Below are 17,207 nucleotides of genomic sequence, written 5' to 3'. Positions count from 1 at the left end.
ACTGCTATAAAAGCAGAAGGTATGTGAGGTATGTGGGATGGTGCAGGAGACGATAATCAGTCATTTATTCTCCCTTTCTTCTAAGTTCTACAATTTATTGTTCTGCAGACATTAACCAAAATGCTCAAAATGTTCATGTTTTGTGCACTTTACTAATATAGCTGGATATTTTATGGGACCATGTGAGCCCTAAAAAGTGCCTGGAGACGCACCGCTTTGCGGGGAAAAAAGATCCTATCAATTTATGAAACTCGGCTGGTGGAATACATCTACAACAGCAATAAATCAAACTAGTAGTGAATATTTAAAAGCTGCTGCTTTTTCCAAACCTCGCGCGAACATAAATACAGAAGGTGTCCGGCTTTGTGACACTCTTGGTAGCAAGTATGAGAAATTACGGCGAGTTCCAGCGAACGGAGGGAAGGGCCGGTGGCTGCCGCGCAAAGGTGGCTGCGCGTGTTCCACATTCGGAAAATAAACTGAAGACCTGAACATCTCGCGCGATGGTTGTAACGTATCGCTAATTGACATTTTCTCGCTCGCACAGGCTGAAACCACTTGTCCTGAGCAGGGTCACATCGAACCGAAGCTAACCTGGCATCGCGGAGCATAAGGCTGGAGGGGGAGGGGGACACACCCGGGACGGGATGCCAGTCCATCGCAAGGCACCCCAAGCGAAACTCGAACCCCAGACCGACCGAAGAGCAGGACCCGGCCAAACCCGCTGCACCACCGCATCCCCCTTTGACATTTTCATAGAAATATAAATAAGATTTTATACATGTGGTGAGTGGACGCCTGTTAGACGTGAAGCACAAATGAAAAATAAAATTAGTCATTTCAACATGACTAAATGACACACTGAGCACAATTGAGAGGCATTTGTGTGCGTGTGGATTCAAGGGCTCAATGCAAAGGCCCCTCAATGTACGAACCCACCTGGGACAGAAGGGCTCTTCGTAACTTGTTCTAAACCCCTCAGTCACAATCTATAAGGAGACACAACGGGCGCACATGGCTCTATCGCTCATCGGTGATGTTTACTAGTGAAGTCAAAGCAGCAGTTAAACTGAAGGATGACAGGGAGCATACCGGTTAGCGCTGCCAACCTGCCCCTCAGGAGCCCGGGTTCAAATCCCACCTCCTGCTGCAGGACATTTGCTGAAGGTACTTACCCTGAATTGCTCTGGTAAAATAACACAGCTGACTAAAGGAGCAAAACACTTAAGTATTGATGTTGAGCTGCTTTGGAGAGAAGTGTCTGCTAAATGAATAAAAGTAAATACTGGAAAAAAAATTTGTGGTTTGTTGGCTTTGAGTCAAATGCAGTTTCTGAAGGAAGAATCAAGAAAAATGCATCTGAAAACCTGCAAGTAAATTGTAACTGGAGCAGCTATACTGTGTGTCGCTCAGAATAAATCTGAAGATGGCGTTATGCTTAATTGTAGTATCTCACGGTACATTACCTGTTATTTATGATGTCACCGAGGCGCCACTGCTCGTTTATCGCTAACAGGCCCCTGTCGCCGCGGTGACCCCATACCGTACCGTTTCCCTCCTTGTCCACAGTAGCTGTCGCAACGTGAAGTTCGTGGGCGGGTGTTTGGAGCGACGTGACACACCTGGGCATGTGCGAACACCTGTGTGTGTACTCTGCCTCAGGGGTTGGGACGACTGAGGGTTTTTATCCCCTTGAATCACACCATGCTGTGTGAAACAATCCTTTGACCTTTACGTGCGGAATCGCCGCTGCGCAGAGCAAAGTTTTAAGTGCGATGGCTTTGCGTTCATCTAGCTGCGGGAAGAAGAACGGCCGACATGCAAATGAGGGCTTTACATAACGTGTCCTTTGTGCCGTACTGAAGGACTGGGTGAACCTGTTTGGGAGGCTTTCCTCTCTCTGTGTGTGTGTGTGTGTGTGTTTGCATGGGAAACAAAAGGCACAACTAAAGGTGACGCCAATCTGTCAGCCCATCTCTGCCGTACCGTCAGCCCAGGTGTGACTTCCCCACAGTGACCAGACCACCCTCCAGACTCTCAGGCTCAACAGTTTTATATGCTAAGGTAGGAAAAATTCACCTATATTACAAGAAACATACCATAGAATACTATGATTCTGTAATTACCCATGTATGAATCATGCATTTCTCTGAAATGTCACATTTCCAGGGTCCTGGTATTCAGCACCCCATGTTCTGTTAAAGAGGGTGTGGTGGCGCAGCGGGTTTGACCAGGTCCTGCTCTCGGGTAGGTCTGGGGTTCAAGTCCCGCTTGAGGTGCCTTGCAATGGACCGGCGTCCCATCCTGGGTGTGTCCCGTAGCCCTGTGCTGCTGGCGAGTTTGGCAGGTTAGGCAAGTTACTGCTTAGTTTTGAATTCAGACTGTAAGAGGCAGAAGTATATTGGTTATGAATTTTACGCACAGACTACTAGTTTGAAACTCAGGCGGGATCCTGTCATAACCAAAAAAGTGTTATGGTCTGCTTTTTCACTAAATTTAATTCAATTTATTTTCATGGAGTGCTTTTCTCATACTATCACACAGTAATGTCTGCAGTACTTAAGTAAAATAGATGTGTGGCTTCTTTAGGTTAAATAGCTGGAAAATAATTTCAATCATACTCGTGATCAATACTTTTCAAAAGAACTATTCACAAATCTCATTCCTGGAAAAAAAACCTAAGAACGAAATGGTGATTTTACTTTGAGTGTAACTATTTCCAGTTTCAGAAATACTTTGTGGAAGAGTAAACAAAACATCTGAGTGCAAAAGTTTAATTACAAAGCAGTTATAATTCTGGATCAGTATTAGCGATTATCAGCCTGACAGATCATACTGAAGTAAATATGAGGCCTGTGAGACCTTTATTAATCAATACAACAGGAGATCTACTGGAAGAATTGCATAAATCAGAAATTATACAGAGCAGGAGCAAACCGCTGGAGACACAAATGAACTAAAATGCCACTGCTGACCTCAAGCCAAAAATTAATACATTGAACACACACACACAGTCAAACCGCTTGCCGGAGCCTAACCCGGCAACAGAGGGCGCAAGGCTGGAGGGGGAGGGGACGCACCCGGGACGGGACGCCAGTCCATCGCAAGGCACCCCAAGCGGGACTCGAATCCCAGACTCAACAGTAATTATGATTCCAGTTCTTAGGAGTGTTAATGAAATCATTTGTACAATAGACTAAGCATATCTACCGTTGCCTTTGGTCTCCCAGGATTATCTATTTCTTCAGAGTGTGAGAGCCTCATCTGAACAATGTCTTCAGTCACCCCCTACAAAGGCCAGAAGTATTCAGTTCTGAAGAAATCATGCTGGGAGGCCAATAAGCTATTTGAGGATCCAGAATTTCCCACTGTAGACAAATCCCTGTTCTATCAGCGCTCACCTCCTGGAAGGGTGGAGTGGAAGCGGCCGGGGGTAAGCTGGAGCAACAGAACGTTAACTTTTAACTTTACCCCGACATGCACTTCTGTCATTGGATCATTTGACACGTGGCCTTGAACTGAATTATTTGCAGTTTGTCTGGCAGCTCCCCATACACTATTTCTACAAGTTACATAGGGTGGATAAAGCAATGAAGATCAAACAAAAAATGGATGTTAAATACCGCAGTAACTGAAACCATGATGCCTCTGTGTAGATGTCACATTTGTGCAAAGAAACACTTCACTCCAGTCCTTATTTTCGTAAAATTAAACCATTTAACAGGATTGTTTAAAGAACCTGATTCACATGAGAGAATAAAGATCCAGCACTAAAATAAGACATGAGGGTCCATGTTCCTGCCGTGTCTTCAATTCAGTGACTTTGTCAGGTACAAAAGAATGTTTTTAGATAAAATTTGAATTTTCGTGTAAGATTCGGCAACAGATATCTTCCTTTTTCATGAACAGTTGAGTGAAACTTGCACATACAACATGCTTCCATGAGCTCCTCAGTGGTGCATTTCTTGTTTGTATGAAATGATTGTTTCCCAAACCTGCTATTTTCACACTGTCTTCAATGAAACCTTCATAAAGAATCTACAGAGTTTGTTCTCCAGTCCTCCTGTGTTCATCACACTTGTCTTATTTTAACTGACATTTTGGAAGCATCCATTAGGATTTTCAAGGTTTGGTTGAAGTTCTGCATGAGGCTTGTGGAGAGGAATAACCAGATGTTTTTATCCAATCCTTTAAAAGGAAATCTGCGATGACCCTCACTTTTTTGTCGAGGGAATCAGCTCTCATGACATCAACCAAGGTATGCTGGGAAACTGCTGGTTTGTGGCAGCATGTTCCTGTCTGGCACTCCAACCAGATTTATGGAAGAAGGTGGGTTCCGATCATGTCACCTACTTGCCATTTAACCACAGCCGTTTTGACACATTCAGTCATTTATAGCAGTTGCACAAAATCAGGATTCCACCTGAACTTTGCTTGCTGTGAAGCTGATTGCTTTTTGTCATGGAAACAGTTGCACATATATTCCTCTGCTCTGCTCTAACCGGACAGGTAATCCCCAACTGGAAGGAGCAGGAGTGGGACCCTAAACACCCAGAGAGCTATGCTGGCATTTTTCACTTCTGCTTCTGGATCTTTGGTGAATGGATCGACGTGGTAATAGATGACCGGCTGCCCACCATCAGCGGGAAACTTGTCTACTGCCACTCGAAGGAAAAAAATGAGTTCTGGAGTGCCTTGCTAGAGAAGGCCTACGCCAAGTAAGTGTTGCACGATTTCAGAGAGCAGTGAGAGAAAGGCAAAAGTGATCAAAATACACCTAATCATAAAAAGGCTAAATGTGAAATACTCCCTGTCCCATGCTCCATTTGGTAAGCAGTCAGTATAAAACTGATGGAGCATAATTCTCACTATCCAGGGTAACATTTTCACTTTGCTGATTTCAACAGGTGAATGAGCACTGAAACAATCAGGTTAACCAGCTAACAGTTTCAGAAGAGCATTTTCCTTCCTTAGATTTCAGTCAGCACTTTTTCAGTACCCAGTCTGGTCCCTGGTCCTCCTTAACCACTATGCCACCTGCCCTCTGCCTCCTAGGTTGTCTACATGTTATGAGTCCCTAGATGGAGGGGATGCAGTGTGTGCACTGGTGGACTTCAGCGGGGGTATAGCAGAGCACATAAACTTGGAAAAAGGGCACTATGCCTCCGACCCATCTGCGCAAGCAGGGCTCTTTAAGAAGCTGCTCAAGGTATATGAGAGGAATGGCATGATCAGCTGCTCCATCAAGGTTGGTTGTGGGGTCTCATTTTACCAGTCTGGTGTTAACTTGAAAAACATTTAAGTTTCAGTTTTTTACATAATTTTTTGCAAATGTAAAAATGCATAAATACATCATAAATCCCATTAATGCCACAGTTCCAAATATTTTTAACCAGAATGAATGACCCATTTAAATCTTTGTCCAAATTTGACAAATACGATTGATGGGCCATCATCCCAAGGGCGGTCTATGGATGCAATGGGCTTTTTTGTTGAGCACCATAAGGATACAACATATTCTCTGCAAAGAATGTGAGCCTCTAAAGTTCCACATTTCTTCACTATTTCTGCCCCACTGACAAATTCATTTATCACAAGGACACATCTGTGGGCATGTTCAATAGAAGCACCAACGTGGAGATCAGCATGAAATTTGAAAACACTGACTCTCTTGCCTAGGCATCCCAAACTGAGAGGGAGGCACGTATGGACTGCGGCTTGGTCAAAGGCCACGCCTACTCAGTGACAGCTGTCAGGAAGATACGGTTGGGACAGTCCATGCAGGCCCACTTTAAGGTGGAGAAGATTCCTATGATCCGCATGCGGAACCCATGGGGGAAGATTGAGTGGAAGGGGCCATGGAGTGACGGGTAGGAATAGATAAACTGCACTTGTTCACAATGGCAGGCCTGTTTGTGGCACCTGAACCAGAAACTTTGAAGTTCCTCATCCTTAACCACTTCCTTGTAATATCTAACACCTGTGACACATTGTCTCACTTTACCCCATTCAGCTCTGAGGAGTGGCAGAGAGTGGGGAGTACAGAGAGAGAATCCATAGGGCTCACGGTAGAGGATGATGGAGAGTTCTGGTGAGTATATACATTTACCATCACTCACCCCCAACAGTCAGTTTCAGTAAAACTGATGGTCCTTGTGATGTCCCTTCTATGGTACCTAAAGATAGCAAGCGCAATGGACAGCACATGTGGCACAGTGATCTACTGTGGTTATATGCTTACAGCATTAGCTCGTGATAAAATCTGTAGGCTGAAATTTCATTGGTTAAAGCAAAAGAAATGCATTGTCTTTCCAATTTTTTGTTTACTTCAACTCATACGGAGTGATCCGTACAGTCATGAGTATGACTGCTCTGAAGGTGTACTAAACCTAATGGTGTGTCAAACCTCTTGAAGGATGGCTTTCGATGACTGGTGTAAGTACTTCACGAGTGCGGACGTGTGCCACGTGATCAACACCTCATTGGCGGAAGCTGGAAAGACATGGAACAAAGTTGTGCACTACGGCAGCTGGACCAAGCATCCTGTGCCCATACTGAACCGTTGTGGGGGCTGCATGAATGACAAGGAGACATTCTTACAGAACCCACAGGTATTTCTCACACCACCACCCCACTCGTTCTCTCCTTTTCTGTCAAAGAGGCATCGAAACTGCCAGGCACTCTGATCGGTGTGTTCATCGAAGCCAGTAGTTGAAAGCCTTTCAATATGCCATCCATTTCAAAGACTAAAATACTCATCCTGGATAGCCTGAACCAAGGCAGTCTCATCACTAGTAAAGGGAATTCAGATGTTTTTTCGTTATATTTTAGACAGTTCTTTAAAATGAACCATCCTGTGGTAGGTTATGAGACAGGTGACAAAGTGTGGAAGAGGGACAGGACAATGGTGGTGTAAAACATGTGGGCTTCATATTTATATATATGGACTTCATTTTAAGATACCAACCAAAACCGATCATGAATCATTAAACCCATAACTGAATATGTAACTAAAACTTCCCAAAAGTTATAAACCACCCTAAAGAGTGCAAGAGGTTCCTACTCAATTCCAGCCATGTCCCGTTGGGCAGCTTCCCACCGGCTCACAATAACTCTGCACGTTTTGGCTACAGCACGTTGTCGTTTCTTTCCACCCTGAGGGAATCTAAAAATGCCGTTTCTCGAACAGCACACATTCATCCTGCTTCACGTGTAACAATCAACATTAGGTAAAGGCAGCAGAAAAATTCCAGTAAATGCATTTACATCACCTCCTATTCTTCCTTTCCTGAGGAAAGGAATTAATGATTAAATCACCAGTGCTCATTAAGTATGAGCAACACCAAGGCAGCAGGAGTAGTGGTAGTTGGAGACCTGGTTCAAAACGTTGGCCAAATAAGTACACAAAGCCATGTTTCTCTACAAGGTACCAGGTCTGAACTACTTAGTTTGGTAGCAATATCCAACGTGTAAATGGAGGGCATCACGTTAGATGCTATTGTACATACAACACGCTGAATGAAAGCATCTGCCAACAATTACATGAAGGGCGACTCAAAACTAGTGCCTCAATGACATTCTTTTCTTGTCCTTTGCAGTACTTGTTTAACATGACAAAAGAGGAGGAAGAGATCCTTGTTTCCCTGCAGCAACAAGACATGAAAATTCACAGACCACCTGGCCAGGGGGAGAATCTCACAATTGGCTTTGTAATTCTTAAGGTAAAGTCACACGGAACGCTTATGTTGAGATGAATGCCTTTTCTACCACCGCAAGGTCTTCGGTGCCACGGCGTGCGGTCCGTTTACATGCCGCAGACGTCCGAGATGAGGTGCAACCTTTCAGCCATGTTCCAGCAAAGCGGCGTGGCCACATAGACAAATACGGTTTCCTTCATTTCTTTACCGTGTTGCCTTAAGATGAGGTTAAACATCAGTTTTTTCAAACAGAGGACAATTCATAGAACTTTGTTAGAGTATCAGATTTTTTTAAATTATAAGAACATTTAGGAAAAGCAGAATAAATTTTGTATTTCTTTCAAAATGTAAATACAAAAATACACACTGCTAAATTATTTGTTGATAGTCACTAATTTCAGTGCAGTTCTACTATTAAACATATTGTACACATTTGTAATTAAAGCAACTAAATGTCAAAGACTAAGCTTTGATTTGTTTCAATTTCAGGTAGAGCTAAACAGGAAGTATCGTATGCATGACATACTGACACAGGAGGTTGTGGCCACATCAACCTATATAAATTCGCGTTCTGTGTTCATGCATAAAATACTTCCTAAAGGGTGTTATATCATCGTACCTTCCACGTTCACACCAGAGGTGTTGGGGGACTTCATGATCTCCGTCTACACCGACGTGGATTCTGGCTTGAGGTAATTATGTGACAAATTCTCTCATGTATGAAATTTGCTTAGATGACTTTGCCAGCAACAAGTGATTGTGACAGACTAAGCTCCAGTATAACCCCTTAGATACTTCTAGAAACAACCATTTTCATCACATGATTAGCAACAAGATCACAACATTGAGTTTGTGGGTACGCTCAAACAGTGTTTAGGGCATGTTCCAACTCTACTGTTAATAGATTAAATTATTCCATTACTGTGCCAGATAAAAGTTAAATTACTGTTACAACTGTTAAATTACAACACTTACCTTTGTTTTGTTGTTTCTGCTGTTATGCAAAACTACCCTTTGGGGCTACTAGATTTTGTTTTCACACTGCCAAACAGAAAAATTATGTTTGGACTGGCTTTATAGGGCATCGTGGGAAGTGCCCGCCCTCCTTGGGGAACATACCATCATAGAAGGGGTGTTCAGATATGTTGGAAACTGTTGAGTGCAATTAGGAGAGTGAAATGTAGAGTTATGTATCTGTTTTTACATACATTAGATGTGTCAAATGAATTCCTACATGGTCTGTATTTTTTACTGTGTATTTTATGTTATTCTGTGTTTTCTAAGGCCAGGATATGTAGTCTTGTTTTAAATATGGTATGGTTTAAGAAGGGGTGGGGATTGTGTCAAGGCTGCCCTGAGCACTAGGTAAGAAGAGTGATGTGGTATTGATGTGGAAAGTTAGTAGTTATACAGCATCTGTTTACTGTGTTATGATATAGATTTGAATTTGTGAATAGTGTGTGGTTTGCATAAGAATGTTAGCACCTTTTTGCTGGTGCTGCCCTTTTGTGACTTTGCCATTTAAGAAGTCAGTGGATCCAACACTCTTTCTGGTAACACAACCCTCACTGAGAAATGCTGGTGTGACATGGTTAGTTTGGTTTTTTAAGTTGACATTGAGACTTAGGTATTGGTTAAAGTCTACATGTACCTAAGAGTTAGTACATAGTAGGATACCATACAATCCTTGTTCACGTACAATCCTACGACATGAACAATCCTCTTTCTCTAGGCTCATAACAATGTAGGTGTTGTAGGATGATCAGTACCTCAGGGGGAGGGTGGGTTCTTTCATCCAATGAAGTTTCAACAAAAGTTACAGCAAGATAACTCAAACTGCACAGTGCATTGCTCATCTTTCAATCCATACTGCTGCAGGCTGTGCAGTAGTATGGATTGAAAGACTAGCAATGCACTGTACATTATACAGAATCAGCAGCTATGGTTAACCTTAGAGTTGTACACTTCTTTTCCTTCTATTCTTGACTGTCTTACATGCTGCAGGGTGCTGACTGAGGACAAGCCCAGAGTGAACTGCTGGAGTGCATATCTGGGGTACCCTAGGGTTGTCACGCAGATCCATATCCATGGAGCAGAAGGGCTTGAAAATCAGGATAGCAGTGGGGGTGAGTCTAGCCAGGTGGGGTGTGGGCTTCCCAGTAGAAGGATGAATTTTTCAGGCCTTCAGCTCAGGCAAATAATAAAACTAAAGAAAGTGTCCTGGTGACATGAGACAAGAAAATGTGCATTAGACTGTACTTTATGTACAAGTGGTACCATTTGAGGGGGTGCGGTGGCGCAGTGGGTTGGACCGGGTCCTGCTCTCCGGTGGGTCTGGGGTTCGAGTCCCGCTTGCGGCGGACTGGCGTCCCGTCCTGGGTGTGTGTCCCCTCCCCCTCCGGCCCTACGCCCTGTGTTGCCGGGTTAGGCTCCGGTTCCCCGCGACTCCATATGGGACAAGCGGTTCAGAAAATGTGTGTGTGTGTGTTATCCAAGACTCCACACAAGGTGTGATAAAAATGTCATGTTGCATGGAATTCTAGCATATAACCCCATGAAGAAGGTCATAGTATTTTGCTTTCTCAATCCCTAAAGGACTGTTTTCATTTCTCTGACTCTCTGGCACTACAGGAGCTGATCCCTATGTAGTCATCCACTGTGAGGGAAAATCGGTTCAGAGTGCAGTCCAGAAAGACACTTTAGATCCAATCTTCGACATGAGAGCTATCTTCTACAGGAAGAAACCCAGAAAACCAATTATTGTTGAGGTGAGATACCTCATAACATTTCAGAGGACTTCATTAACATGGTAATGCATTGGAAACTTTTGAGTTCAAATTGGGTCGACCTGACCCTTGGACATCTTTTACACATGTGGGGGCAGGTAAGAGCAAGGTACTTACCCTTAATTACGTCACTGAAGTTACCCACCTAGATGAATAGGTAAATACTTGGATTAGGTAGATTAACATTGTTAGCTGCTTTGGAGAAAAGCATCAGCTAAAGTAATAAATGTTAATGTATCCAGAAATTGGCATAGACTTCACAGTACTGTGGACTCAGCTATATCCTTATGTAATGCATTTAGCCTTCTAATACAATGGTAGAAGTACATGGGCAGGGGGGAAGCAAGGAAGTAAAACTGAATTAGCTGTAGTGGCACAGTAGGATGGGTTGGTCAGGTATACCTTTGAGTCCAGCTTACTCTGTGTACAGTTTGCATATCCTCCCCTCGTCTGTATGGCTTTCCTCCCGCGATCAGACCTGTTGCAAGTTAATTGGTGACTCTTAATTGCCGTGATGTGTGCATGTGTGGCTGCAATGGACCGGCATCCCATCCAAGGTGTAACCCTCTAAGCCTCTAAACTCATTGATTCTTGGATAGGTTCTGGGTGTCATGACACTGAGAGGGACAAGTGCTTAATGGAAGGGAATGAGCTCATTTTAAAAACTGTGGTTTGATACCTTTGCCATAGGTCATGCTGCTCCTTAAACAGCACAAACTATAGAGTATTACAGGCTGACTATTCAAGGATGGTCATGATCACAGCCCTTCGGTGCGCTTTGGAAGTGGATGTGTTGCTGAAGTGCACTGTGCTCCTCCAGGTGTGGAACAGTAACGCCTTGCAAGATGAGTTCATGGGCCAGGTAGTTCTGACGGCTTCGGTGCAGGACTCCGCAGAACGGCGGAACATACGGTTGCAGAACAGGGGTCAGGATGCTGGGGATGAGACGCCTGGGACCATTACCTTGAGAGTGATCACCTCTGCACAGCTGACCAGCATGTGAATGTAAACCAGCAGAATGACAGCAGCCCTTAGCTCCTGAACCAGTTAACTGACATTTTTAACTGTTGCCCTCACCATCTCCCACACATTTTCATTGACTGTGAATCTAAGTGGCATAAACACCCATCCAACTGGTTTGTGTGGCCCTTCACCCTTTCCATCCAGCTTGCTGACATATTACCTGAAACTTCACCTTGATACCTGTCTACCAAACTGCCATCTCACCCCAGATCCAGTTTTACATCTTCCTAGACAAGCCTGTGAGCTGTAACTTTACCCTGAAATCAGACGACAGGTTTACAGAGTGTAAGTCAGAAGCCACCAATTATATATATGGTCAACAATTTATGTTGTAACGTGTGTTTATCTGAATACTACATACCTCTTTCAAGCAGAAATCCTCTTCCATCAGTTGAAATGAGGAAAATTATAAATGTGTACCCAGACCAACAAGAAGACACACATATCCACTTAAATATCATTAAAAATAGAATAGCAGTTCAAGTAAGAGCACTGACTTCCAATATCAGTTACAACCTGGATCACAGGTAAGGCAGTAACGTGGGAAGACATCTGTAGTTTCAGTCGCAGGAATTGACAGATTTTTTTTCAATTTTAACTTTTTTGCGAAGCACTTAACTTTTTTTTGATACAATTGAAACCTGTAATTATGGGTGAAAACCACTAAAATAATGTTAAGAAAACTCTGGCAGAGATGACAGACTCAGTAATGGTCACTGTGATGTGTCCAGAGGGAAATAGGTGTGAAAAATCCCGAGCAAAATACTGTAAAGGAAATGTTCCAGTTAGGGAGACTATGTACTGTAATGTTTCGGGTAATAAGAAGGACAAGAAGCTACACCAGTATACTTTGTCATTGTTCAGTTGTACTTGCTTATAGGGCAGAAGTTTCTTTCACAGTTTTTGGGAATGAAATGTGTTTTTCTTTTTTTTTAATAAATAAGTTAATGTAAACTCTCTTAAACATCTGAAGTAGTATTTATTCAAGTTCCTTCATCTGTAGAAATTAAAAAATAAAAGGACACTCATGAACCTTGAATAACAGGATAAATGCGTTTCCTTTTTCTGGAATAAGTGTTTCAAAAAGACAAATTAAACCTTATAAAGTTAACGCGTATGCCGACAACTACCGCAAGGAAGACGCTCAATGTAGCAGAACATAACTTATAAATTCCTCATTTCAAAAGGTTTGTTGTTCAGAAATGTTTTATTCATTTTATTTCATCCAGTTCCTAAACTGTAAGATTTTTTTTTTTTTTGTTTGTTTGTTTTACACTCAAGACACAGCCATGCACAAATTCAGAGTTCAAAAAGTCTATTGCTTCAAACACATTTAAAAATACCTTATTGAAAACGATCATTTTTCCCCACACTGCCCTCCCTCGCGCTCACGCTTCCTCATTTCATCCGAAAAGATTACAGAAAGACTACGGCGAGGCAGAACGATGAGCTCGGTGGTTAACAAAGGTAATCATCTATAAAGAAATATTATTCCTTTACTCTCTGTCTCTTGATACACATTTATAGTATTCACCACATGTACAGATTTACACATTCGGAAAAATAATAGGAATGTATAGAAGCAACGGACAAAAAAAGCTGAAGCCAGAGTTTGATGTCCACTGTCCGGGAGGTATTTTAGTGCCTTTTCTTTTAAGACCCTTAAAGGCTTTTGAAAGGATCGAAGCAGGACGAACAAAAAAGCAAACCAACTGCTAAACAATGTCTTGCAGGGTGCAGGTACCACGATAAACGAAAAGCCGTGACGATCTGCGTCGTCGTATTCGGACGCCTTCCGTAGAGGCGTGACGATGCCGTGTTTCATAGGCGTTTGCGTTCGTGCGTTCAATTTTGAGGATGGACCGAATAATTTCGGAGTACGCCACAGAGCAGAGTGGATTTAGATTCCTGAGCTTGAATGTCCAGTTCGCAAGGGGCTTGTTCTTGTGAAGATCAGCGGCTGCGTTGTCGTACGCACGGCAGTTGGAACCTCATGAAGCAACTGATGGGAAACTACTGTGTTCCACCTTGGAAACTGGTAACCGGGCGGCTGCGCATAACCCCAGCCTTGGGTTTCGGATCGACGGGAGAGAGGAGATCCACGCCGAAGCCACCTCCGCCTCCCCCTCCCCCCCCCCGAGGCCCCTAACAGCTCACAGTGTTGCTGAGTGGGAGCAGTGGCATCCAGGGCAGATCGAGGTAGTTCCATCCTAACAGATCTGTGCGGCCATCTGTCAGGAGCGTACAGTAAAATGGCGCAGTTCGCTTAAATCTTACGCTTATTGAAAATTGTACTTCGTTCCATCAACGCCGTTCATTTTACTGTGTGTATTGCAAGCTCGGCAGCAGAGCACGGCAAGGAGCATCGAATGTCATTGGCATACGGGAACACTAGGGACTGGACCATTTTGTGGATCTTCTCGCATTATTTCAGTAATTGTGGGAGAGATTGAAAAAAGGAGTACAGTGAGTGTGTGTGTGTGAGAGAGTGATGCTAGCGAAGCGCTCCGTCTCTTCAGACTTGAAGCAAACCCTTGTTCCAGCCGTTTTCTCCGAATTTTCCAAAACCGTTGGCAGCTTCCATACAGACTTCTGTCTTCTAGATGGAACTGTCATGTTTCCTTCAATGTCCACGTGATCTTTGTAGCCTTGGATAATTTCTTATTATGGACCGCGCTCGCAAAGCCTCTTTCGGTTCACGGCAGCACTACGTGGAAAAGGATCCAATTCCAGAAGGACTGAACCCTATTAGTGTGAGCGATGGATTGTACTCAAGTCATCCAACGCTTTACATATGAACCTTTCAGCTCTGCAGCACACAGCTCTGATCTGCCTGTGCTACTGAAACTTCCTGGGACGGTTTCCTCTAATCCTCGAACTCTGATCGATATCGACGTTCCGTTGATGTTTCACTTGGGTCTGCGGCTGGCGAGCGTAACGGGACTAATACGATATGCAGTCGCAGACAACAGGGTACTTTACTTTTTGTTTTGTGTATTTAGAGGTCATCACCGATGTTTCAGAATTAAGGTATCATAATAAAATGGCACACAAAATCACCCTTAGAACACAAAAAACAGTGTGCGATTGCCCTCCCCGACCCGACCCCCAACAAATGCACACATACACCCACACACAATTTTTTTTTACTTTTCCGAACATTGTTTTGAGTAACAAGAAGACCCCAGCACATAGAATGGTTACTTAAGCTCAGAGAAAGGCTTAAAAATAGCACCCCTTGTTAGAAAGTATTTACACGTTTGATGAACAGACTGACACACACCCAGGTGTGCATCCATAACCCATTATGGGGCTCCACTAATTTGTACAAATGGCTTGTCATACTGTACATGGAATCATTAATAGAGACTAGGGGTTGATTCACAACGGGGTGGTGGCTGGCTTTTCATGCAGAGAAAATGTTTCATTTGTATAGACCTAACGTCTTAAAGAGATGATGTAGAAAACGCATTTTTCTCCAAGCAGCTTTCTTGTGCAAATTAACGTTGGTAAATCATCACCGTATTTAAGGAGGCACGAGAACACGCGGTTTGTTGGAAGCGTCGCACGAGACGTTCGATGCAGACCCGTGCGATTTCCACTACGACTTAAAAAAAGAAACGACGTTCCCTTTTCAGCAGTTCGCACAAGCTCATGCCAATGTTATTTCCATTTTTTCCCACTTAATTTTGAGATATCCCTTTACACCAGTCAATTCTAATTACTCGATTTAAAAAAGAAAAAGAAAAAAAAAACCCAGTTTCTGCGCCGATAACTAATTCATACTATTAAAATTCCAGTGCGTGCGCTAAGTCAGCATGAAAGAAAACTGCAAGCACCATGTTGGTTGTATTGCAATAACAGTGGGTAAGGGCCAGCTGTGTCTCACAATAACGCTGCACGGTAATTATTCATAAATGCATAGTAAAAAGGCTTTGATAATGCAGCCACTTTATTGGAATGCAACCTTTCCTATTTCTGCACCAGTTCCACATGCTGTCAAAATGTGTGTCAGTCAAAGTCTTAAAACTGCATATTCGGCGAGGTTAAGGTTCCTCCTCGAACACGAAGCACAGATTTAAAATACAAACTGGCATGGGAATAGGCTTCTCGCTGTATTTTCGTGTGCTGCATTTCAGAAGGTTCCAGTCAATCTGCTTCATCTATGGCTGTCACGACTCAGTAAGAAACGACGTCCACTTTGTTTTGCGCACAAATGGGTGTGAATAAAATCTTTAAGGTATGAATGCAAAAGTACATAAATATATGTCTGCATGCAGGCATAGGGTGCATGCAGTCTGGCTGGCTCTTGTGAACAAGACTACGACATACGTAGATGACAAGATAAGGTCTGTATGTTATTCCACTTAAATTATAGGGAGGACAAGAGAGTTCAGAGGTCAAGCCTTTTACTTATTTGTCCGCAGACACAATTTGCAAATATGATGGCATACGAGATCCGCTGGACTCGTAACATCTTCGCAAATTTTTTGCCCTCTCGTGAATCCAACCCTTGCTGCGTTTCTTCATCGACAGAGAAATTTCAGAGGTTTTTGTTTTGTTGAGATCATCGAAATTATTCTTAGTTAAATATATATTTTTTTTTTTGCTCTTATTTGTGACTGTATACATAGATATGAACTAGTTTCACAGTCCCTGGCAAATTTATTTGAAATAACATACTACTGGACAACAAGCAATGTGCACAGAATGTGTTGATGACGCTACGATGCCCTGGTTGAATGATGCCGCTCGATAATGTAAAAATTGATTTTCCAAAAGAAGGAAGCTACTTTCTCGCACACGCAAGTGGACTCCCACACACACACACACACACACACACACACACACACACACACACACAATTTTATACAATCAGGGCAGAGGATACTGTATGAATGGACGTGTTACATCCTGCCACAAGGGATGTGTTCATGCAGCTGTGTGGGGGATTCTGGGAGTGTTCATGGTACACATTTCTCCTGAGTGAAGCCACTTGATGGTCCACTCGACAGGGCTGGGGAAACCCAGCATACAAGGAAACCGCCGACCATAGCTTGAGAGGATACAAATCAAGGGATCTTTGCTATGTTTTCCGGAAATGTTTTTTTTTTTTTTTCTTCCTTTCTTTCCCCCTTGGCTTTTCTTTTCAGTTTCTTGACTCAGATCCCTTGCTGAATCCAGAGAAGGAGCTTAAGTTTTCCCAGAATGACATCTGCAAATCCGGACCCCCTCAGCAGACGCGAGGGCTTCCGACAGATTCGAAAGTTCAAACATCGAAAGAGCGCTTGGGAGCACGGATGAGAGCCAGGCTTTTCATTTCCAAGCCTTAAAGGGCCAAAGCACAAAGGTCCCACTCCTGTAGGGGGTGGGTTTTGTCCGTGTTCTGCTCCGTAGGAGTTCCACAACTCCAGCCCCCACAAACAAGGAGAATTGGAAAAGCTCTCGGTAGGCGGACAGGACTAGCGGCTGCTGTTCTTTATAGCGTCCTTCGCTGCTACAATCAGGGGCGTCAGGCTGGAGAGAGGCTTGGCCAGCTTCAGGAATGAGTGCTGCCAAAGAAATGTTAAATCAACAGCAATTAACTGCACCCTCCTGAGGAATCCCACATCTTTGGTTTCCCTCAACTTTGTAAAATACCACATTCATCTCTCTGACGTATACAATGCTCAACGTAACAAAGCTTTTCCCACCAACACTG

At 43.4% G+C, this 17,207-nt stretch overlaps 2 protein-coding genes across 7 annotated transcripts in view; one reads left to right on the top strand and one right to left on the bottom strand.

The window, feature by feature from the left end:
• Positions 1-1,934: 1,934 nt before the first annotated feature.
• On the top strand, positions 1,935-12,401 carry LOC108934214 (calpain-5-like). The gene is made up of 13 exons (XM_018751774.2): positions 1,935-2,064; positions 3,231-3,433; positions 4,198-4,329; positions 4,510-4,718; positions 5,056-5,248; positions 5,680-5,870; positions 6,014-6,091; positions 6,416-6,611; positions 7,599-7,721; positions 8,187-8,389; positions 9,702-9,823; positions 10,329-10,465; positions 11,304-12,401. The coding sequence occupies exons 2-13, from the start codon at positions 3,272-3,274 to the stop codon at positions 11,484-11,486; spliced, it is 1,929 nt and encodes a 642-aa protein (XP_018607290.1). The 5' UTR covers positions 1,935-2,064; positions 3,231-3,271; the 3' UTR covers positions 11,487-12,401.
• Positions 12,402-12,796: 395 nt separating this feature from the next.
• LOC108934431 (serine/threonine-protein kinase PAK 3) overlaps positions 12,797-17,207 on the bottom strand; it is a 43,895-nt gene continuing 39,484 nt past the window's right edge. For 5 of the 6 annotated variants that reach the window (XM_029251265.1, XM_029251267.1, XM_029251269.1 and 2 more), the window contains one exon: positions 16,969-17,058. In XM_029251265.1, the coding sequence (XP_029107098.1) occupies positions 16,969-17,058 (90 nt within the window). Of the gene's footprint in view, positions 17,059-17,207 lie in introns of all 6 variants that reach the window. The other variant, XM_029251264.1, reaches the window with a different exon arrangement.

This window comes from Scleropages formosus, chromosome 4, assembly GCF_900964775.1.
Source record: "Scleropages formosus chromosome 4, fSclFor1.1, whole genome shotgun sequence".
NCBI classification, from domain to species: domain Eukaryota; kingdom Metazoa; phylum Chordata; class Actinopteri; order Osteoglossiformes; family Osteoglossidae; genus Scleropages; species Scleropages formosus.
This window is presented reverse-complemented; position numbering and strand designations above follow the sequence as displayed.